Source organism: Athene noctua, chromosome 1 (assembly GCF_965140245.1).
Source record: "Athene noctua chromosome 1, bAthNoc1.hap1.1, whole genome shotgun sequence".
In the NCBI taxonomy this organism is placed as follows: domain Eukaryota; kingdom Metazoa; phylum Chordata; class Aves; order Strigiformes; family Strigidae; genus Athene; species Athene noctua.
In genome coordinates this window covers 68,764,756-68,789,431 of record NC_134037.1, presented here as the reverse complement: position 1 = coordinate 68,789,431, position 24,676 = coordinate 68,764,756, and the positions used below count along the sequence as shown (strand labels likewise).

The following is a 24,676-nucleotide window of genomic DNA, read 5'->3' as shown; positions in this document are numbered from 1 at the left end:
CAAGGAGCAGACCGTAAGTGGGGTGATATTTAAGCAAAAAATAACTGGGTATAGTAAGAAAAGGAGTATGTCTGGAATTCCACTTCTCTCCTGCAAGGCACATACATGCAGCACTGAAGTCACTTCAGTCAGTTCCTTTGTGTGAAATGTGCTGACAGGCTAAAGCTCGAAGAGGGGCTAGGCCTTTAAGGAGTCAGCCCTTGCCTCTCACAGGACTGCTTACTGTAACATGTGGTGGAAGGAAAAGACAAATTCTTGGTATCAACTTTTATACAACATCAAAGTATAATACTTGCATCTTCTACACCCATTTCAACCCAAAACGAACTTAAAGAATAATTCGTCTTCAAGAAGACGCATATTACTGACAATGCTAAAGGGCGGGATGTCCACCCTTCCTGTTAAGCAGTGCTAGTGTAGGAGAGAGCCCACAGATGTCTTTGGAGGCTTATACTGAGGTTCTAGCCCTTTGTCTAGATTTCACAGGGAAAACTATTTGCTAAAATATTTTATCTGGAGCAAGAAACAGGAAGCAGAAACCAGGACTACTTCTTTCTGTCCTATCCTCCTTCTCCATAAAACATGCAAACTAGACAGCCACTCTTCTAAGTACAAGCCTTTGTGGGTGCTCAGCCTACCATTTTGCTTTTAAAATAATTGTTTTCCTTGGTCAGAAAACCAATATATTTTACAATCCTCACTACAGAGCTCACATATATCATGTTTCTTCATGTATTACTGAAACCTCAAGGAAAATACATGTTTCACTTGACTCAATCAGTTTACCTTGTTCTTCCCACTCCAGTGAAGGGAAGAGGCACGTGTGAGCTCTGGGCATATCCAAAGCTCTGTATTATTCTGCTGTCAAGACTGGACCATTTGACTTCTTCATTTCTATTTATAAACACAGTTAGGTATTACAAGAGCCAGACTATTTAACCATGAAGACTGTCAAAATAGATAATGTATTGTGTCTCACTGAAATACAAACTGGCTGAGTGCCTAGCCTTTTGACTGCAAAGGTCCACTCTATCATAGCTCCAGCAATGTTTTCTATCTACTTCAAAAAAGTTTTGAAAAACAGACAACTGTGAAATGACTATACGGATCATACAAATTATATTTGTTAATCCTTCTTTTGGTTAACTGCACTTAGTTACTTGATCTGATGCCAACTTAAGAAGAGTAATACTTTACTGGGAAGTGTAGCTGATGACCTTCATTCTAAGGTATTTAGGGAGCTCACATGCACCCACAGTGTGATCAAAATTAATATTACATTTCAAAGAACCAAGTACTTAGTGTAGTAGCAGTTACAACACAGTGACTGTTTTTATGTGGACCATGAAATTTTATTTGACTCGGTGAAGGCATTGCTTGTATGTGCTTCCAAACTAGAAAACTAATGTCATTTAAGTGGGTTAATACTCGTTAATAAACTCATAAAAAAACTGTAATGAAAACTACAACAATCATGGCAAATCTAATACAAGTAGGAAAACATCCCCTTTTGAGAGAACACTGAACAAAGCAACAACCCAGAAAATGCACATTGACTCTTAAGTTAAAACACCACAGCTTGCCTTTATATGAAATTGTATTAGCTAATCTTTTGGAGGAAAATACAGACTAAATACTGCTTTGATTTATAAAATGCTTGACAGCCAATCATTAACCCGCACACATGCACTAAACAAAGTAAAAGCACATTCTGCTTCCCTAGGAATGGTTTTCTTTTAAAGTGGCAGGGTTTATCCAGCTATGGATGTAGTCAAAACTTGTATTTCATTTAAAAGCAAAATGTTATCTAACATCTCAATACAGTAGTATTATCATTCATATAAAACTATAACTTCAGGAGTTTTGTGTCTATAGTTACAACATTTGTATCAACGCCAAGATAAGGTCACTACATCAATACATAATCAATTTGAAAAGCAAGTGCAAAAATTCTACAGTAGAAATGGCCTTATTTTAACCAAGCATTTACCAACCTTGTATGCTAAAAGGTAAACCACCATATCATGACTTCTATATTGTGTCTTTAGCTTAGAAAAATTAATCAATGTGCGTATCACAGAATTACTACAGCATAATTGTCTCTCTTCAGACATTTTCCCACCCATTTTTTTTTTTCCTGTTCCTACTTCCCAGGTTTTCAGACTGAAGATGGAGAAAGTATTAGAGAAATTTAGAGAGTTGCCTCTCTAAACAACTATTCAGGAAATCAGAGAAGGAATCTTAAGGCACTCACACATTTCATTCTAGGTTAGCCTTCACGTTAAAGCACTTAAGACAATTTGCATTTATTTTGCCACTAGATGCACAGACAGCCAGCTTCATATGGGGACTTTCTCTTTGGTATTATCAGATCTTTACCATCTTTTAGAGAAGCTTAAAACTGAGAAGGGACAAAGAGGTGATCGACTTGTTTCTTATCCATCTTTTATTTATACGATTCAAAATGTCACACAGAAAGAGGGTTTTATATGGAACTGTGATAAACCAGCCTATTTAATGGTATCATTGTACATTACTTGGCAGTATAAATTAATTGTATACTGTAATATCACTATGAAGCCATAACTTTTTTTTTTTAAACCAACAGAAAATCTGAAAGCAGAGACAAACTGATTGCTGGCTATATTTAATGAAGTCCGGTTCAGTCCTCAGAAACAATGCAGTGTGCTTCCCTGATTTTAATTTATTTATTCTTCTTAATGGCAATCTTTTAAAAAGCACTAACAAAAGAGATTTTCCTTATAGGTCAACATATTTATTCAGATCAAAGAGAGCAGTAAGATTCACAACTGAGATGTTCCCTATCAGTGGCCATTTCATAAGAAGGCAGAATAGTACATCTGTTACCTTCAGTGTTGCATAACTGCACAGGAGGAGCAACGAAGAGCAAAACAGGCAAATCCACAGCAATTTACTGCTTTGTAACTCAAACCACTATTTAAATTAATCTCAAAAAACCCCAGGAAGTGCTACCATAGCTGGACAAAACTAAAACAAAAGCAATTTCTCTGTGGCAAGATATACTTAGTAAGCAAACTGCTACATTCTACATGACTTCCCATTTTTGGATGAAGCCCCTGCTGAAGAAAGCTCCAGAGAAATAAGGCCTAAGGCATTGCTGCTGTGTGAGCATTGCAAAAACGTCACACTGAATGCAACCACCTAATCAGCCACAGGCAGAAAAAAGGACTCTAGTATTCTGAAATGTAACCAGACGTGTAAGGGCCAAAACCAAGCAACAGAACAGCAAACGCTTCCCCTAAAGAAATAAAAGCATGGTTTTTTGCTATGCTCATTATTTTTTATTATACTAGAAAATGGTGAATAAAATCATGCATTAATTTCATTTATGATAGATAATTATCATGACTGGTGACAGGGTGGAATATGCTAAAATTTCTCCAAGCAGAATTTTGAACTGTTTTGTTTTAACTAGCTAAATAAACTTACTTCAAATGTGGTGCACATGTAAAGAAAAGCTTAAAACAACACATTATGTATTTAAATCTGACATACTGAACAAATGAAATGTTTGTGTAGTAAGTAAAACCAGATTTAGTGTTTCTTTTCACCATACCCTACAAGATTTTAGAGGTAGTAGGTATTATCCACCCACACCTCATTGTTATGCGCAGGTGAGGAGGAGGAAAACCAGCTTTCCTACTTTTTAACTCCCAGTTGGTTTCTCAGTTAAATGATTTCTCTTCGTTCTGTGTGAATGAAATAGTTATTGAACTAATGAATAACAGGAAGAAATACTTTCTCTGCATCTGCAGAGACGACTAATGTCAAAGAACATCTGGTGCTTAACCATTACCTTCAGTAGTTCTGTGGTGTGGTTCATCTTAAAAAAAAACTTCAATAACACATGCTCCAGCTAGATGTAACAACTATTGAAAAACCTGCATGCGTAATCCATGCTGATAAAAAAAACCAAAAATATGCTGTATCAGGATACATGACAGATTATGGGTGTGTTACATTATCACACATCCAGCAACAAGGATTACCACCAGTAAGATCCTCAGCAGACAATGTGATTGAGCAGTTCTTACAACAGAATGAGATGGATGTGTAACTCTAGAAGAGTATTAACATGTCAAAGAGTGAAGGTTTTCAATCTATTAGTCAGGACTCAGGTGGACAAAGTCCTAGGAAACCTGCATCAGTGTTGAGCATGATCTGAGCAAGGGGTTGGTGACCTCCTGGCTTACTCTCCAACCTGAGTGATTCTATGACTACATCAAATCTGGGGCTTCACATTAGGGAAAGTGTTTAGTCTTGTCAAGGACTGAAATCTTGTTTGCAAAACACAGATATCTCTAGAATGACTCCAGATGATCACAAAATCTCACAACACTTCTGAAGTGTTTTCACAATTCACTGAAGGACTTCTATAGTCATTATAGGTTTAAGCTTCACATGAGGATACTGGTGCACAGACACTGCAGCAGTTAGTACTTGGTCTTCTACAACTGTCTCCTTGCTGGTAAGACTTCAAATGTGTTACTCAATTTGGGGGAAAAAAAAGGAGTCAGGGGACACAGATCCACTGAAGATTTGAGTTTAAATTTGTATAATATCACTAATATGTACTTGGTAGTATCTGATTGCTATTTTATATGTTCATATAGAAACAACCCCAAAAAACCCCTATTAAGATTGTGCCATCCATCTAAAACTGGAGATCATTCTGTGACTGCAACGTCTGCAAAGACTAGCTAGGCTCAACTCATCTATTACAATAAAGGCAAGCTATTTGTACATGTTTAGGCATGTATCTTTTACTGGCACTCAGAAAAAATGAAGACAAGTATCTGGTTATCATTGCCATTTGCTGTCTAAACAGGTCAGGAAGTTCTTACATACACACTTACATATCAGTGCTGCCCTTTACAGCTCCTGTTTGATTTTTCATATGTAATCACAGACTGATCTCTCACTCTTTGGTGACTGATCAAAATCTGCTTCTCTCTCCATGAAACTAAAAGACATTAAAACCAATAGTTATGACTTTTACATGTAATTTCACAGTTCACTGTTTCCCAGTCATAGAAAGAATTCTTACATCTTGTGTCCAACTTTCAGTTCACATTAAGTGATGCTATGCATTCTTTGGTGAATTCCTCATCATGGTATTTTTTCCTGGATCTTTCCAAGTTTTGGTGTCAGCAGCAAACTAACATCAACTCAGCTTTTAACCAAGATGTACAATGTTAATAAAAAAATGTCACTTAAGTATCTGTACGGCAAGCTGCATGAGAAATGCAGCACTAATGTATTTTCTTGAAAAGGCTTAATAAAGTTTTGCAGGTAATCTTTCCAGTGGCTAAAGGCCTTATCAACTGGTGGAGTGTTTTAAGGATTTGAATTTTCATGGGTTGCCGATGGCATCTGTGTGCAATGTTGACAAGAAAAAACAAACTAGGATGATAATGTTTTATTTTCACTTTGTGGAGTCTTCTGTCGATTAAAATGTCAGAGGCGAGATATGGATGTAGTCACAGAGTTATTTTTTCTGTTGCTGGTAAAGGCTGAAATCAAAGCTTCAGTTTGTTTTGGGATACTGGCGTCTTCCAGTTTAGCATCTTAGATGTGTACACTTCAAAAAATGGCTAGCCTTAAAAGAAGTGTACCATTCCTCACCATTGCTCCTTAAAACCAGAGAAAGAACCCTGAATCTTAATGCCTGTTTATGGTACCATAATCACATCTACTGTGGTCTGCAAAGATATATTCAACTAGAAGACAGAACAAGAATAAGGAAACTGTGGTAGGAGGGACTGCTACCCCCTTACAACAAATCCTGCCCTACATATCCTATACATACGCCACCTCACAGACAAGATTCAGCCATTCACATTATATGTCCTGTTATTTCTCCTCCTTTGTTTGGCCCTGTAGTACCTTATGGGTGGGATCTCACAAGTATGCAATGTTCTTTGAGTTTTCTACTCCACTGATGCCAGTGGCTGCCTAACTTTAACTGCAGCAAAGTTTTTGAAAAATCTCACTTTTTCTAATCATACGCAGCATGAAATGAATATGCAAAGCCTATATGAAGGACTTTCAGATAAGCCACCCTGAAGGTCCATAAACAAGTCTTATATGCACTGTCAGGTGAAATTAGGTTGCTGTTTTGGTTTCTTTTAATTCTTCCTTGATTTTCAGAATGATAAAATATGCGAATGCTAGCTTCATATCCTATATTACATACTAAGATGAGAAATACTCTCTAGTGCAGTTAAACAATATTGTATTACTGTTTTATTTGAAGAAACTGTGAAGAAGAATTACAGCTAGCAAGTATTACAGCAGTCTATACAAACTTTTATCATTATGGCTAGGACTTCAAAGGAAACTGAAAAAGAAACCTACTAGAATTCATAGCACAAGGTACAAAGCACTGGAAAATCATATTTTATTACACCTCATGACATCATCCAGTGATAACTAATTTTATTGTCACATTTTATAGATAAACTAAAGCCCACAGAGTTTACTAACTCTTCTTTGATGACATGTTAAAGCTCAGGACATTCTGGAAATAGACAGTCAAAACTCTTGACTGAACAAGACTCATTAAACAATCCTTTTGCCCTTGATAGAAGACAGTTGGCAGAAATTCTTCAAGATTTGAATACCTCCCTCCCTTATAGACATCTTTGAAAGGTCATACTTAAATATAGGCATACACACTTTAAATAAACACCACTTGCGTCTTCCTCTTGCTGATAAAGCCCATATGATAAGTCTATCATGGAAAATAATAATTTTCAGTTGCGGATGCTGGCAATGAGTGGAAAAGTTGCACTATAAATTTATGAGAGTCTACCCTGTGCTTCAGTTTGTCTACCTAACAGATGAAACATGTATTTCTAATTGGAAGAAAGCCTTCATCCAGCCTTGGTCTAATTTTCTATGCCTTGAACCTTCAATCTCAACTATGTCTACATACAAAGTAAAGATAAGATGCTAGCAATATCAAATTATATTGATGTGCATTCATATTACTAAGATGTAAACAGCAGCACAGGCTGCAAGCTAGAGGCCTTAAAACTGGATAAAGAATGCACAGAGGTTCAAGCACTAAATCTTCATTTGGAAGAGCGCAAAACAAAAATAAAACTAGCACAATTTTCAAAGTAAAACTGTCAGAGGCAAATTCGGACTATGATTACTCAAGAATATAAACACCTAAAATTCTTTTGCTGCCATGATTGTTTACTACTAATTAAGCAGATAATTTTTTCACACTCCATTTGCAGCAACATCTTCTGTTTGAAGTGTCGTAAAGATGTTGTGTTTGTCCAACACAGAAACAAACACTTGTAAATTTCCCTTTTTGATGGTTCTACACTTTGATCAATTCAGTTCCTTTTATGACTTTAGGAAAACTGGCTTTTAGAGATTTATTCAATTTTCTGAGAACTGGCTACATGGAATGTTTGATGACCACTAACTCTGGCTCTGTACATTAATATTCTGTGTCACAGTTGAGGTGAGATAAAAATAAAGCCGTGGAAAAGTCAGATTCAGGATGAGTATCAATATTGCTTCCTCCTGTCGTGGTGGTTCTCTATAAAATACTTGGACATACTTGGTGAATTGTAAAGGTCCAAAGCATAGTTTGTTCGCAGACCTGCCAGAAAATGAAGAGGGAAGGAAGGATGTTTATAATGAAGGTGGGTCTGACTGCTGTAAGCTTAAAGCTCAAACGGACAAATCCCTTAGGCTGTAGATTTTCAAATGGTAAAAATTTGGAAGTCATTGTCATATGATTACAGATTAAAATGGCAGCTACTCTCAAAATTAGGTGTATCTGGAAGCTATATACTACATTTAACTGGTGTTCTGTGGAAGCAGATACACAACCTTATCTGAGTGTAAAGAGCAAAGGTAGGCTTTCAGTGCTGGGTCCAGCGCAGGACAAATCAAGCAGTAGTGTAGAGTAAAACAGCTGACACCAAAACTGACTCTCTGACTCTGGAAGTCTGTTATGAGGGTTCACTCATGCCTCTAGTAGAATAAATCTTCATACTTTCTTTTTAGACCTGTTTTCTTTAATTAAGTCAAAGACCATTTTAGGCCACACAGCTGAAAGAGATACTAGGGGAATTACTCAGAAAAGATTAATTTCACCCTCTGGGATGGGAATGTGAAAAATGTGCTCATAATAAAACATGCTTGGAAGACATTCTTGTGAGAAAAAGAGTAAGCCATAAACCCTTACTCTCCCCACAGAAAAGTGTTAATTAATGAGATGACTGAAAACTGTAAACATAAAATATAAATTAAAAAAACCCCAAAACCAAGAGAGTTTGTGAATCAATGTGACACATGTTCCACTTCACCACATGAATATAATATTTTTTGTTGTATATCCCAATGTCCTCCTTTCTTTTATATATAATCATAAGTAGATATATACACACTCTCTCTTATGTATCGCAAAACCTTTGGGCTAGGGTTGGCACTGCCTTTTTTCCTGAAAGGTGAAGCACCCCACAGCTATGAAAGCTGGACCTCCTCATGGGCTGCCCCAGCTTGTTGACCATGGGCTGCCTTTACAAGGGAGAGGAAGGCATGCAGCCTGACCTCACTCTCCTGCACAAAGGCCAATGGTACATAGGCAATGGTACAACCACAGACTACAAAATACGCTAATAAATAAAGGCACACACAAAATTGAAGATCGGGAAGGCTGCCACAACATGTTCCTCTCCAAAGCATGCACACAGCCACCTCAGCTCAGCTTTTGAGAAGGACCCTTAAGCAGAAGGGCCCAGCTCAGGAAAGTGGCCTTGATCTATGAGGATCTGGGACTGGTGAAACACTGACGATATTTCTTTGTAATCTCCTTCACTGCAACTCACTGATCCTTTATGAATTTTCAAACAAATAATGAATATTGGAAAAAAACCTGTCCAGCACAGTGAAGTAATAATCCACAGACATGAAACGCATTCCTCATTTCTCTCTCCATTCAACTCCGCAGCTACATGAAGACAGTAGCACAGTAAACAAGCCTCCTCCTTCTCAACACACTTCAAGTCATTCTTCCCACACACAGCTGCCACTATCATGCATATTTCAAAGCCTCCATCTGGGCTTGACAACTGTACCTTCCTTTCTTCCAGCCAACAGAAATACACATCCTACTCAAACAGGCACGGACGATACCGCGCTGTTTATTTCAGAAAAGAAGCTGTTCCACAAGTAGGTCAGGTGGGTGGAAGCCCCCATGCTAACCTACATGTTCACTGTGTAGGTCTGAGCTACCCTGCATTCATTTTTCCCTCTTTCCAGCTAGAAACTGTCTCCAGGAAGCATGTGAGGATTCATGGTACTTGTCCAGGCTGCTGAATGCCTGGTTCCACTGGATAAACACCTACTGCTCACACAGGGATTAACTTCACAGTATACACCCAGCAGGTTCAACATTTCCCAGTGATTCTTCATTTATGCCGCATGTACTACACAGTGCAGGTACATCTCCTTCTGTCCAGAAATATGGCAATAATCCCCACAGTTGTTGCAGACTGAAGACGCCCTGAACTCAGCATACACAGGGGCCAGTTCTCCAGTCTGGGGCCTCTTCTTTTCTCCTGAAGGTCACCTCTCCCTGCTGCAGCTATCCCTACCTATGATGCTCTGATGCAGCAACCACCCACTCTGCACCCGTGGCAGCAGCCTACATTCTACCATTTAAATAGCTGTGTCTCCTCCTTTCTCCCTCAGCAGCAGCCTGGACTCAGCTCACCCTTCCTGTATCATAATGCACCTTCCTACACCCACCAACGAGCACTCTGCCTCTCCCTATCTCTTGCTCTGCAGCAGCTGGATAGGCAGGGCTTGAACACAGTGTCTGTTGCAACACTGGGAAGGGCTGAGGACAAGACAGGATATTGCTCTCGTCTTGGAGAGCAGAAGGTGGGGCCAAAGCAGGAGCCAATGTGGAGTCAGGTTGCTCCTGCCCACCAAGCAGTAGCACTTGCCTTCCTTCGTTCACACCTGATGGCAATGTCCACGCACTTCCCATCTTTTTGCAGATCGCAGTAGCAGCAACTGAGTCACTGGGTGAGACAGGGCAGACTGGAGGAGATGTCCGATTATCTGGACAGTGCTGCTTGAACAGCCAGTCTCAACTCAAGCCCACAACACCCTGCAAAAAGCCCCAAAGGCTGAATAGGAGTAATCTATGGGCGGCCTCTGTCCCACAGATCACCTCCTGGATCACCTAAGATTAACAATGTTTTAACATACGGATCACACAACTAAGATAATTCCTTATGGATTTTAATGACTATACATCCAGCCAATTTCAGTGTCTTCCATGCTGGGTTTGCATTTGGTTTAAATCATGCCTCTCTTCAGAGAGATGTTGTAAGGTTTAGTTAGCTAATATTTCCTAAATACTTAGAGATCTTAATAAAAGGTAAAATGAGAATACAAAGCAATTTTACTTTTAGTAAGATACTTGCTACCGGGATTTATTAATTTTGTCCTAAAGAGAAATCACAAGATCTCCATTTACATGTGCATTGCTTCTTTCTTGGAAGATGGAGAACGAAGGAGATGGTACAAAAATAAGTATCCATAAAGAGAACAGACACGATTGGCTGTTTGGGATAGGCACTCTTCAACTGTTTATACTATTTACTTACGCTTTCTTTTGGGAGGAAAACCGCAAAGCAAACTCCAATGGAAGGATTCTTTCTGCCCAGAGTACTCATTCATTTTAGGTCATATGGAAAGAGATGTGCCCAAGATCTTCTGCCACTCGGCAGCCACTACCTGTCTTCCTACTTTAAACAGCATTTCCAACAAACTGAGATATGGCCTTAATTTTCCTGAAGTGGATCATACAGGTTTTTTAATTTTTCTTTTATATTTGTCACAGTGTTTTGGAGGTCACCCAGGCATTTTATGCAGACTGCTGGTACACTTAATCATTTCAGTGGCTTCCTGCAGTAAATCAGGAGACATTATATTAATAAAAGATGGGGCTGTTCCAGGTCTGATTCATAATGCTGAATCCCCATCTACCTGGCTTAAAAAGAGTCCTTTAAAAAGGTCAGTTTACTCTATGGAATTGTAAATATCAAGGATACATCTTTTCTCACACAAGATATATATGCTCGAGGCCAGCACCCTGAAAGGTACAGAAGACACTGGAGTGATTCAGAACGAGAGCTCATGACTGTCTGCACTACAACCTAGCCAAAGAGACCTTGTCTGAAAATACACTGTGACGGAGGCACACCACACAAATAAGCATATCATAAAACAGGTTTACCTCCATCACGGCACTTTGCCTGGCAAACACTGTTTAGTCACACGCATTGATCACAAGACCAAAGACAAGCAAAATAACCAGCTCTAAGAGGGAAAAAAAGTGGACTTTGCTTGTACCATATTATTATTATTTGGTTACTTCTTCAAAATACTTATTAATCCCTGCAATCAGGATGTACCTAATTAAAAAGCAAAAAAACAAACAAACAAAAAACACACCCCACCCCACCCCCCCCCAAAAAAAACAAACCCAAACCCCAAACAAAAAGCAAGTCGTTTTCTGGATTTGACTTGTTATCTCATCCCTCCTGACTTCCACTTTTATATTTAAAATTCAAGTTTGCTTTCACTACCTCACACAGCATAGGTACAATTCCTATGAAGTAAGTGTAACATTTATGAGTAAGTTGCAACTTTCAGTATCATGTTGCTCTCATGACATTGGTCTTGCCCCGGCTAAAGGAAAACAAAACAAGTTTTCTATTAATACAGCTAGCAAAATTTTTCTGAATAACAATTTCTCATTGCAACAGCTGATTCCTTTTTAATGTAATTTTGTCCAAGTATCTTAATGAAAAAAGACAAATGTCTTTTTTTCACATGGTCAGTTGAACTGCACTGAAACAATGAATTTGAAATACTTTTTCTAAAGTTTTCTTCCCATCTGGAAGAAATTAACAATTTCTAAACTTACAATCACACAAGAAGAGACATAAAAAAAAACCCCCAACCCTTCAATACTTTATGGTCTTATCTTGCAAGGTGCTGGAAATGTACTTCTAACTCACATGTAGTATGGTGTGGATGCTGAGTATCACCCAGAACTGCAAGTCTGACCTCAACTCCTTTGCAAACTAAGCAGAATGAATGTGGATAATACAGATTGAATACCTTCCCATTAGCTGTCAGAAGTAAGGCCAAAATACCTCTGTAGATCAAGAGCTTTGCAAGATCCACAGACCTTATGTGACATTTTACCATGAGGCAGTTGTGAGCACTGGTTCCAATGACATGCCACATGGATCAAACCCCCTGGCAGAGTTGGACTCCCTGCAATAAGTGGCATCGAGACCAAAGTGCTCCCATCAGAACACCACACCCAACCCACAGGCCACCCCTGTGCTGGGCACAGGACAGCTAACCAGGCAGGCTACAGACCCCAGGTGGGTCTCATGTTGAGCCCTCCCTGTTCCAGCCAGCACTCGATTATTTGGCTGACATATCTTAAAAGACATTATTGAATCTAAACCACCTAGTCCAGTCAGAATTTTATTTGTATTGACTTACATTTTAGCAACCTGATTTTATACTTCTGTTTTTGTGTGTGCCTACTGGGCACGTGTTCAGCCCTGCTACTGGTTGGACGTGGGGGCACGGAGCCATGGCAGGCTCATCTCCATCAGGCAACCCCTAACATGAATGAGTGTGCTTTCATGTAGGTGTGAGTAGAAAGTTACCACTGTGAAATGCAGATTTTTCTCTTGCTCTGCTTCTAAATTTTAACAGGTGTGTCTGCATGCACTCCCAATCCACCCACACAAACAAGGAAAAATACTTCTGTATGTTCACATGAACAAAAAAGAAAGCTTCTTCTATTAATCACAGTAAGAGCCGAAAAGCTAAGCAATGTTTAAAAATATTTTTGTTCATCTCACTGAATGCAGTAGATTTCAAACCTCACAATGATTATTGTAAGTTTTCTTATTAGGAAAAATAAAGTACAATAGAAGTTATTTAAGTATTTCACTTAAAATATATAAATTACAAAAAAAGAAAAGATGGAAAATGTCTGAATAAATATTGATTGCTGATTCCATATATTATTTGGATTTGCCAACTTAAATATCAATTTCTATCAAGGACCTGCTTCTGAATTGGAAAATTTGTCATGAAAAATTGAATGGCAGACTATCAAAAAGTGACAAGATTTTGACACCATAATAAACATTAGGATCATGAACCATTATGGGAGCTTTTTCCTGTAACCAGGATGCTTAAAAACTTGTTCAAAAACAGAAAGCAAAGCTAAGAGTCTTATGTAATAGCGTAATTTCGAAAGCGGTTTCTTTAAGGTTATCACCACACCAAAATCAAGCTTTTCTGATGGAAGATGACCGATTCTTCATTGTTTTGGTCTACACAGAGTGTTTTAAAAAGACAAAAGAATGACACTGAGTAGGTCTGGTATTTGGGGAGGACAGGGTGAGGATGCAGAAGACAATGTAAGACAGTGGATGAGCCAGGAGAAACGATAGCATGTGTGAATGATGGGAAAAAGAGTATAAGGAGTACTGTGGGGACAAGAAAGGCAGCACTAGACAGGAAAATACAGGCTTCTGGAAGAGGACTGGGTGTGCAATTGGAACTGTGATACAGAGCTGAAAGATCACAAGACTGTGCTTAGTAAGAAGAGAATAGAAGGAATGGGGAAAGGGATATTGCACAGGCAGGTTCCTCTAAGGAAAAAAAGGCAGAAAATACAGAGATAGCAAAGGGCAGCCAGTAACTGAGGAACCTGTCTGGGTGATAAGGGGCAGAATGGATCAGGGCAAAGTGGGAGCACTTTCATTCACAAAGCCAGCAGTGGATGAACAGAATCATCTCTTGCACGCTGTCAAAGACATTCATGTTTTGCTTGTTGTTGGTTGTTACCGTCATGCATGTTGTAGGTTGAATTTTAAAATCCACAAGTTCAGATCCCACTGGCTCAAATCCCAAAGTAACAAGAGGTCCCTCCATCCTTTTCTAAAATGCATCCTCATAAAATACATGTCAATTTTAACTCAGCCTCATAATTAATGGGGAACAAAACAGCTTTGAATTAATTTGACAATATCATTTTAGTGGCTTCTGCCCCAAACCATGAGAAAAAGAAAATAAAACTTAGCCTGAAATGTCGTATGACTTAATATAATCTTTTATAATCTTTGGAAATTCAGAGGTGTTTAGCTTCTGAAATTATACTGGCATTGAGTCAAGCAGATTTGAATACTAATCTTCTATAATCATATGTTAGAATTAAAAACATCATTAACTTCTTAATAAATACAGGAATATCCCTTTCTAGCCATGGTAGGTCATGATACAGTTGACCCAAAAGCTGTCTGTGCTCTCTGGTTAGCTAGAGTTCCTTGACATTCAAAAACTTAACAGCATCTAGTACCTCAAACCACTGTAACCTTCTATCCATGGTTTATTAATTGGTCACCTAAACTGACTTCAGTAGTATCAGGCCAATTTAACCTTAGAAGTGCAGAATGTATGGAGGCACTATAGAACAGAGTAGCTTTTATGAGCAATTCAGTATTTTCAAATTACGTGCAGCATAAGGAAATAACTATTATGTCAAACACGTACGCAAAGATGCATATCCTCCTCCAAACACCCCAAAGCCCCTTCAGCCTCCTGAAAGTACAGTGCTGTGCAGCAGGTCCACACAGTAGAGGTTTCCTTTGTGACTTGCATATTCTTAGGACTCACTTCCCGGGACCTACAGGAATGCAGATAATTATTGTGTCTAATGCAAATTCACAGTTCTTGGAACACAGGTCAAGAAAGTTTTCACAGCATGGAGTTTCAATTTGTTTGTAAGCTTAAGTGAACAGCAAATGGGGACCTCTGCATCTGTCAGTGCATATGGCTTCTAACTAAGGACAAAGTTTTGCAAGTGCTCTCTGCTGAGCGGGAGCATGCTAAGCCAAGCAAGTTATGTGCAGGGAAGCGGTGCCATGCCACCGGTGTGTCAGGGTTGTGTGTGGGTGTGTGGGAAGAAGAAATGAGGGAGAGGACAAGGAAAGGGAGGAAGTCTGAGGCAGCTAACTCATGCTGGTTTAACCGAGAAACAACAGCCACTTCTGTATCTCCACCCCTTGTTTTCACTCACTTCGACCTTATACCCGTCAGTCAAATACCTAAATACCAGTTTGTCACAACACAAGGCTCATTAGCATGGTGCACTCTCTCATCTACCCAACCCAGGTACAAAGTGCTATCATCTATTGGATCTTTCTTTTCTCTCCCACCTTCTCTACTTGCACCCTTTATAGAGCTGAGCCTGTGCAAGCACTGGCCATAAACAACTTGCATCTTCTCTAGGGTCAAGGGTCCTATTGCAGTGCCTCAGGATCACACAGAGATGCTAGCCTGAACATTAGCTGTAAGAAATACTTCCACCACTTCAGCCAAAAACTTGTTAAGCATCTCACAGAGAAAACATCCTTTCTGCATTCATGCATTTTATCAATTTATACAGCAGCATTTGAAGTCAGCAGTTTCTTTTTCTTCCTTTTGCATCTGATCAAGTACATTTAGGAACATATGCCACCTGTGCTCTGCATGTGGAACTCCAACTCCTACTGAATTCTAATAATACTAGCAACAGTAATAAATGAAAATTTGTTACTTATGTGCTGCCAGGACCAGCAGGCTTCAAGACACCTGATAAAATATATGCAAATGGAGGGGCGGGGGGGGAGTAAATTTACCCTCAGGTACACACAGAACAAGCAACAAGCAATGTTTAACAAAAATGACTAAATGACTAAAACCAAAAATGAGCCAATCAATTCCTAACAGAGTAAAATTGAAATTCTCTGTTCAGTCCCTGCACAACCAACTCAAACACTCTGAAGCATCTAGCAACGTTTGTAGAGGTGAGATTCGGCCTCTTAAATTGTTTCACTTGAACTAATTCATTGCAAAAACCTATCACCCCTTGTGCTATGCTTTACAAGTTAGCAAGGAATTAGCAAAGGATTTGATGTTCTGCTCTTCTCCACATTCTACTCTTTACCAGGACATCTAATACTCAGCTAGTAAAAGTCCAGTGGTACTAGTTTTGTTTTAAACTATACTGTAGAGAGTCCTCAAGCACTCTGAAACAACTAACGTGACAGACAACTGCGGCAAAAATACCTGAGCTCAGCTGCACACAGATCTAAGTGGAAATTATTATATAATTTCACACTTTGGAAAGTACTTGTTTGGAAATCTTACTGTAGACAGGCTGCTTGAAAGGGCAGGGGCAAGGCAAGATGTTCAGGGAACTCAATGAGAGGCATTCAAATGTGTCTTTCAAACTCTTGAGGGAAAATAGTGTGGACTTACCTAAGCTGCCAGAAGGAGCTTTCATACAAATGAAAATCAGGTTCCAATTTTCTCCTAGCATTTCACAAGATCTTAACCTGTTTCCAAACAACAGAATCTCTAAATTTGCAGTATACTGCAAAAAAAACCCCAAAAAGCAATGCCAACTATATGCCAAGAGAATGTAAAATATCCTGAGGTAACTGGCAAAATGCTGATGAAAACCCTCTAAATGCTTAATCACAGTTCTAACTGGAAGAGGGACTTGTTTTTAAATCTTAACCAAAACATACTTATAAATTTTAATTTACTTTAGTTTCTTCCTCTCTGAAGGGGCTGGAAGTTTTACTTCAGTTTCCAACTGATTTTGTTTTTTCTTCAGACTTCAGTTAACTTCTCCACCTACTAAAGTTAAACACAGCTTTTTCAGTGGTAGCAAATTTAACTATGTCAAGTTGAAAAAATCTTGCATCATACATAGTAAAAGTAACAGAACAAAGGCCATAAGGCTTTGAAGACTAATAATAAATTCAGAGCTTTTGAAAATATGGTATGGGGAAAACATAGTTATTCAAATAAATGCAAGCAAATAAGGCAAAATTTGAAAAAGCTTTCATGAGAAGGAAGAAAGCTTTTCATATTCACCCATTCAAAGAGTAAACAAGGAGCCTGTCCTTCACTTCAGTCTTCAAATAAGCCAAGGATTTGTCAATTTTGTTCCTAACTCATGTGCCATACATACCCGTGGACATGTAACGTGAGGACACCTGGCCTCAGATTCAGATACTGTTTCTTCAACTTTGCTTTATTACTTTTTACAGTGCTTTTACTTTGTTAAAATCTGCAAACTTCTGTAGAATGTTGGGGTTTTGTAATTTCATAAAGGTTCTTTTTTTCTATTTATAGGTTTAAACAACTTCCTATTTTGTTGTATGGTGACATACTGGCACATTGCAAATTTCCATCACACTGATAATAAAACATTTTTATCATGTGAGCATTTCCCCATTTTCAGATAGGGTGATCAAGTTTTTCCTTTTTTCAGCCTAAGGACAGAACAAGTAGCTACCCACACGGACTTCTATCCTACAAGTCTTTGTACATCCTCAGGATGATGTAACTGCAAAGATTCAAGTGGAATTTGATTTTTATTAAAAATATTTTTAATCTACAACACTGTTTGCAATTTCCTGTATTAGTTAAGAATATTATTTGATAGGTTCTTTACTACAACTTAAGAAGGTAGATCTCTCAAAATTTACTTATTGCATAAACTTACATGGCCTCATTAAGATAACACAAATATAAGGTCACAAATACATTGATTAAATATTTTGTAATAAGCTTAATATTCACAACAAATTAGGACAGACCAGAACTGCAACTCTGACTTCAACACGGAACACTAACATAGAACAGTAGACGTGTTGTCCTTGTTTAAACTAATTGTTTAAAATATTTCTCAATTTTGCCATATGGAGGCATGTAAGATTATCTGAGTTATCCTTAACCACTATAATAAAACTGTAAAGAAAATCATTCAACTGTAATACAGGATTTTTTTAAGGGGAACAGAAAAACTACTAAACCAACTTCTTGAAGCTGTCATAATTTGAAACTGTTCTGGCAAAACTCTACAGACTTTACACTAGCTTAAAACACAGCACTGTTACCTATCACTTACATACTCCCAAGTTGTAAAATAATATTACTGACATTAGTTAAATCTATCACCATAGCAAGTGATCCCCATTTCTCCTCCCTTCCACTCTCCTCCTTTCCCCTGCCAACCCTCCTGCCAACACAAATATTTCAAGACAGCTGTAACTTTCCTAAGAATTCCCAAATTAAATGTTCAACATATTAACATATGTCCAATTGTAAAATAAAGACATGCTAATGCAATGTGAAAATGGAATTCTTCAATGTAGTGCTCAAATTCCACTCAATTTGTAACAGAGCTACCAAAAGCAAATGGAAAACATGGGTCTATGAGTAAGAAACGATGATTCTATTACATTTTTATTACTGCATCAACGGCACTATACGTAACTGTTTCTCTGACATGTTTACAGCCTGAGAGGGAAAAAAGAAAGCACCAAAACACACAGTTATTAAAAGGCTTCCTTACATTGCCTTTTTTCTCAAATACATTAAGCACCATTAAGAAACCTCACCTTGTTATTCCTCAAAAAGTAATCCCTTTCTTCCTCTGTAAACTGATAAACACTCCATGGACTGTATTCTCTGTTATAGTAACAACACTGAGATATTTGGACGTGGTGATGAATTACCTCTGAGAATAATACATAATAATATTTTACACTTCTGTAATCTTTTCACCCAAAAGCCATAAAACACTTTAATATCAAGGTACCTTTACACATGATGAAAGAGGAAAGCAGAAGGTGAAATTCATTGTACTAAAGGAAATCCTGGAAAAGAGTCATAGTTATATTCCATAGAGTGTGGAATGTGTTTTTACTTTTGTCCTCTGTGTTGTGGTAAGTTTAATCCATACAGTTAGCAATGAAACTTGCTCAACTTTAGATACCACAGCAGTGGCACAGTTTATTATTCCTTAATTCTGAATCTTCTGGCCTCTGATATTTTTTGGTTATTTTATTTCCTATCAGCACGACTAAATCCAAACTGGGCACAAATCATCTAAAATTTTTAGTCATGCTTTGTTAAGCTGATATATTTTTTTGTTGTCTAGTAACCATCTCATATAATAAGCAATTAAATACATTAAATAAGTAAATTACAAATCTACCAACTCTACTTTCTAGTCCTATTGCAAGCATGCCCTTCTGAAATTTTCCAAAGACAAAACCCGAACTAAGTTCTGATCACTTATTTAAACTTAAAACTAAATCTGAATGCATTTTCTGCAAAACAAACACAACATGTACTAGCAAAAAAATGTGCTGGGAACAGAGTTTATACCTGTTTTTGTAGAACTCAGTCTTCCAGACAATGTATAAAAGTTCATACACGGACATCCTGCTATTTCTTTCAAGAGAATAATAAAAGTATAAGGACAGGTAGATTTATATATGAGCAAAATCAATTCCTCTCTAGCTCTGGCTGCCCTGAATCAAGTCATATGAACACCCACACCAACATTCTGCTATTCAAAACAGGATCATTAATCATAATCATAAAACATAAAACTTAAGACTGCTTCCAAAAATCTAGCCTTGCTTTTTGTCTGTGTAACTACCCTGTTCAGCCTATCAGAGAGACCTTAAGATTGAAAGAAAAAAACAAAACAGTATTTTGTTAATGCATGCATATGTATGTGGAATAGTATCTTGGTTTACTCTAGCTTCGAGGAATGAGGTTTTCACAGAAACTGCACAATGAAAACTAGAAGCTATTTAGACCAGTGCATCTCTTACTAAGGAGATATATACTTACTTTAACTCAAAGCTACTTTTCTGCAAATCATCACACACACCCAAACATAAGAAGGAGAACTGGACTTCTTTCAGCACCCACAGGCTCCATTTTATTCCAGAATACAAATTCTATTTGTTTTTGCTTCCTCTGATAACAACTGTAAGAGAGCCAAGAGAAACAGAAGACCTTAACCCTTGCAACAGCAAGTGTCCTGCCATTTTAGACAAGTTGGTACAACAGATCCCTCTATATGCATTATAAAGGCAGGTGTGTGACTGCAGTGTATGCAGGGTGACCTAGTTATCTTTAATTCAAGTACTATTACCTTTAATTCAGCTACTTTGAGTACTGAATAAAGAGTGGTACAAGTAGGGAAAATTCCTGAGTGACTTACACAGCTGACAAACTTGTTGCAAAGAATCATTTTGTACTGGTACCATTTTCACCCTAACTTAACTTTCAACTATGAGGTTCAACAATGAATTTATGGGTTCTGATGCCGGACAGTGAAGTCCTACAGCAGTTCACTAATAAAGCCTAAAATGGTGATTCTGCCAAAGACAGCTATACAAGAAATTTTAAGCGAATCTCTTGAAATATCCTGTTTGAATCCAGTTCTTTGTCATTTTCCCAGGAACTAACATCAGGGCTTGGTTTGTGTTGAGGCTAAATGAAAGCAACACGTAGTTCTGAACCAGACTGAATGTTCAGTTCAATAATCTGATCTCCTGGGCCCACTGACTGATCTTGGTAGCAACTCTTAACCTCTTCGTACCTCAGTTTCCCACTCTATAAATTACAAAAAAGATACTGGTCTCTTTTCAGAAGTGTTTTGGAATCCACAGGTACTAGGCAGATATCTTTACCATCTTTTGAATAAGCAGGATAAGTATCTACCACCTCTCCATACCAGGGAGAAAGTCTGAAGTGGAGAAATGATTGTTAGCAGCAACAGTGAGAAGCATTACCAGTGTAACAGTGTAACAGCAAAACATATTTCCAGTGCATTGCCTCATAAGCCAGAAAAATATTTAACTAACATAGGTGTTTTAGGAACTTTGCCACCACATTCGCAACTGCAAAAAACCTGAGTCATCAGAATGACAGCAGTTAAAAGAAGTAATCAGCTGCGCTTACTTTCCTTCTTAATTCAAGGACAGGAGAGATTAAGCATGAATATTAGCATCCAAGAAAATCTTATGTAGGTATGAACATCCTAAATATTATAGACGGACATTACAGGGATATTACAGTCTTTAGCTTTGTTTTGAACAACTTTCTCATAATGCTCAACTTCTGTAAACAGTGTGAGGGATGTAAGTCTACTCTTCAATGAATACATTCAGAATACTTTACCATGTCTTGTATTTTAGAGTCCAAACTACGAGTTTTTAATAATTCAACTCAAAATTATATTGCCTGCAGATAAGTGTAAATCATTTCACACAGCACCTCTTCAAAGCCAGCTACCTAAATCTTGAAGACATTTATTGATGCTGAGACTGGAAAGGAATGTCCTTTTACAAATGGGCAGATTAAAAAAAAAATAAATTACTTCTCAGATTCAAGTCATAAACTCACTTTTCTCAAAAACTGGTAGCATTTTTTGGAAACAGAACTTCTACGTGCTTCTGTGATGTCAAAGATGAAATCTCTGCTTGTGGAGGTACAATCTGTAGCAAGCACACACGTCTGCCAAGACTCTGGCATTGATGGTATTTTGTCTAGACAGCCTTTGAATGTGACTGACACAGGCACACTGCACATGGTTGAGGAAACTGAAACTTATGGAAGAGCTTTTCAAGACTTAAGTCAACATACAGTATTTTGGAAATATGCCTAACATCCTCCAACCACACCTCCTGGTATCCTCCTCAGGAATCTAACAGGTTTTGTTTCTTCAAGTCTCCCAGTTGTTCCAAGAGACAGAAAGATAGATTTGCTTAGATAAGATGCTACCAGGGCCATCTGGACATAATACTGTCAGGAAGTGGAGAGGTCTGTGTGCTGGCTAATCACCAAGAAAGGCATTCAAGTCCTTGAATTGTGTGTTACATGGAAGGATTGAAGACTGTAAGGAACCTTTTCTCAACTATTGGACTTGACTATGAGAAACACATGACAACTATTAGCTAAAAGACAGAAATGACTAACTACAGTTGGTAACTATTGTAGACATTTTACAAAGCACTATTTACCCTTGCCCTTCTGGGCCATGACAGAAGTAGCCTGAACCATGTATGTGCTTTGATGGGAAAGTCCACATGAACTTGCCACAGACAGCAGGCAGTAATTTTTGAGAAATTATGAATATCACGTACTGTCAGATGTTATTTTCACTGCATGGCAGCCTTAGGTCACTTGATCCTCAAGTGACCGTCAGAACTAGGAGAAAAGAGAAAAAGGTGAAGGAGACTCGAAGACAAGATCATCGACTTTTAGCTTTAGTTGGTTCGCTTCCAATTCAACTGCCACTATAGTCAACAGTTCACCCCTAACTTACTGGGACTTGATGCTAACCTCTATCAGCTAATATTACTGACAGTACTGTTCAGCAGCCCAAACGGAAAAAAAAAAAAAAAAAAAAAATCAGATTCTAGTTTGCCTTCCAGAAAAACAACAGGCCTTAAGATGCTCTTTTACAGTCACAGTAAAAGCACTAGTTATAGCTGTGGATACTCAGCAATCCAGCAAAGTTTTGGCGCTCAACACAAAAATTATCCTGGCTAAATGCAAAATACAGTAGGTGCTGCTTCTCTCCAAACAAAATATGGGCCTCGGTGAACCTTAGCTTAATCCCAATACAGAAATTTGGACACTTGACCTGCCAGGTTAACAGTGTTTTAGTTTGGTCTCCAAACTCACAAACTCAACCTACTGACTGGATATGAAATGAGTAGGCAACAATAGCAGTACTTGTGAATCTACAGTGAGGTTCTGAGAGGGGTTTTATCACTGGGAAGTCCTGCAATACTTGAATTTTGTGACTTTTCTGTAACTTGGTAGGAACTGCAGAATTTCTCACCTATTTACACTGTGGATCCAAAGAAAAAACCCTATTTTGATCTAAGTACTAGGTGTAAGCTGACTACGGTATTTCTGAAGCAGACACCAAGTTTCTCCTCCCATCTCCGATCTCCCGCCCCCTCTCCTCCCACCTGCACTAGGGAAGCACTGTTGTGGAGGCATCAAGGCTAGGAAGCTCAGGGCAAAAGCAGCCCCAGGCCTGCACCTGGTGTCTTCCAGCAGGCCAGCATGCTTGTGACTGTTCCAGATCTGGACCCTTACGAAGAAAAGTGAAATGAAACATCTTTTGTTTTGTAGGGTCGTTTATGGATTTGCAACCAAAACTAGCTGGGTCCAGCAAGTTGAGTTGCCCAACATTTTTTGTGTCAGCTCTCACACGCTGGCACCTGTCGCAGTTGGATTCCTCAGAAGGGTCAAAGGGAGCAAGACATGTTTTCTATTTTGACAGCCCACGGCAGCCAGATGCCGGGACCAGCAGGTTCTGGTGTTTATTGTCAGCCATTAAAGAAGGCGAAACACAGCATCAGCACCGCGGTGATGGGGCGTCAGGCGCACCTTCCCCACGGCCTCTCACACGCAGCAGCCCTTCGGCTTTGTCCGTGTCTTTCTGCGCTCAAACCACCGGGCTCCTCTGCCGCGGTGTCCGGCCGTCTCCTCTCACGGCCGGCCCTGGAGTCACAAATGTCGCCGTCCCCGCTTTAAGGTCACCTCATGGCGCTGCCGTCGAGCAGGGCCGCCGCCTCGGGGGGCCGCGGTGCGCCCGAGCGGGGCCGCGGCCGTTCAACCGGCAGCCTGAGGGAGGGGGCAGGGCCACGGGCGCCGGGGGCACTTACCAGGTCTATGAAGGTCAGAAATTTCCAGCTGCCTCCATAGGTCTGATGCGCGGGCATGTCAATGGCCTTGTAATTGCACAGGATGGAGCAATAGGACAGGAGGATGGCGGCGCGCAGCACCTGGCAGGGCACCAGCGCCATGTTGCACGGCTGCGCCGGGGCGGCGGCGGGCTGCGAGCCAGGCCGGGGTGCACTTCCGCGTGTGTGCGCGCGTGTGTGTGTGTGTGTGCGTGTGCGTGTGTGTGTGCGCCCGTGCGGGAGGGACTCCCAGCGCCCCCGCGCCGCGCTCGGCCCCGGCCGGGGGGGGCGGAGCGGAGCGGCCGCGCCGTGCAGCGGCGCGGGGCAGGCGGGGTTGGAGGGCTGGTTGGCGGCGGCGGTGCCGGCGCTGCTGGCAGCAGCCCGGCCGGTGGGCTCGGCGCGCTCCCGAGCCGCGGCTCCGCGGCCGGGCCGAGCGGGAAGTGCGGGGTCGGGGCTGCGGCGGCGCGGCCCTGCCCGAGGGACCCGCGTCCCTCCGCAGCGCTGCCCGCGGGAGGGCACGACTCTGAGCAGGGCAGGCAGTTATCTGCCAAACCGGGTCACCCGGATTTTCAAGCAAGAAAATAACAGCGCGTCAGCGTGACGGGGCTCAGCCGCGGGACCGCGAAACGCCGCCGCGCGCTCCCGCCCGCGGGGCAGCCCCGGCCGCGCGGGGGGGCGGCGGGGGCGGGGCAGCGTCCGCACCGCCCGCTGACCCCGCCGGAGCCAATGGGCGGCGGGCTGGGCGCGCGCGGCGGCCGCCGGGGCAGGTGTCGCTGCCCCGCGGGCGGCGGGGCCGTGCGGGGGCGCGCGGCGGGCGGCTCGGAAGGGGAGGGGCCGCCCGGGAGAGGCCGCCGGGCCGCCGCTCCGCCGTTACCGTGCGGCGACCGTGCGGCTGCCCGCCGCGGAGAGCAGCGTTGTCCTGGCGTGTGTGTTTGTGAGGCACAGCCAAGCGTCCGTGTCCCCGTGCAGCGCACACACACACACACAGA

General features: G+C 40.4%; 1 protein-coding gene across 3 annotated transcripts in view; it reads right to left on the bottom strand.

The window, feature by feature from the left end:
- The window catches only part of AIG1 (androgen induced 1), a 127,199-nt gene extending 102,889 nt beyond the window's left edge, over nt 1-24,310 (bottom strand). For 2 of the 3 annotated variants that reach the window (XM_074924457.1, XM_074924465.1), the window contains exon 1: nt 23,670-24,310. In XM_074924457.1, the coding sequence (XP_074780558.1) occupies nt 23,670-23,810 (141 nt within the window). In that variant the 5' untranslated portion in view covers nt 23,811-24,310. The remainder of the gene's footprint in view (nt 1-23,669) is intronic. The other variant, XM_074924447.1, reaches the window with a different exon arrangement.
- Between the last annotated feature and the right edge of the window lie 366 nt (nt 24,311-24,676).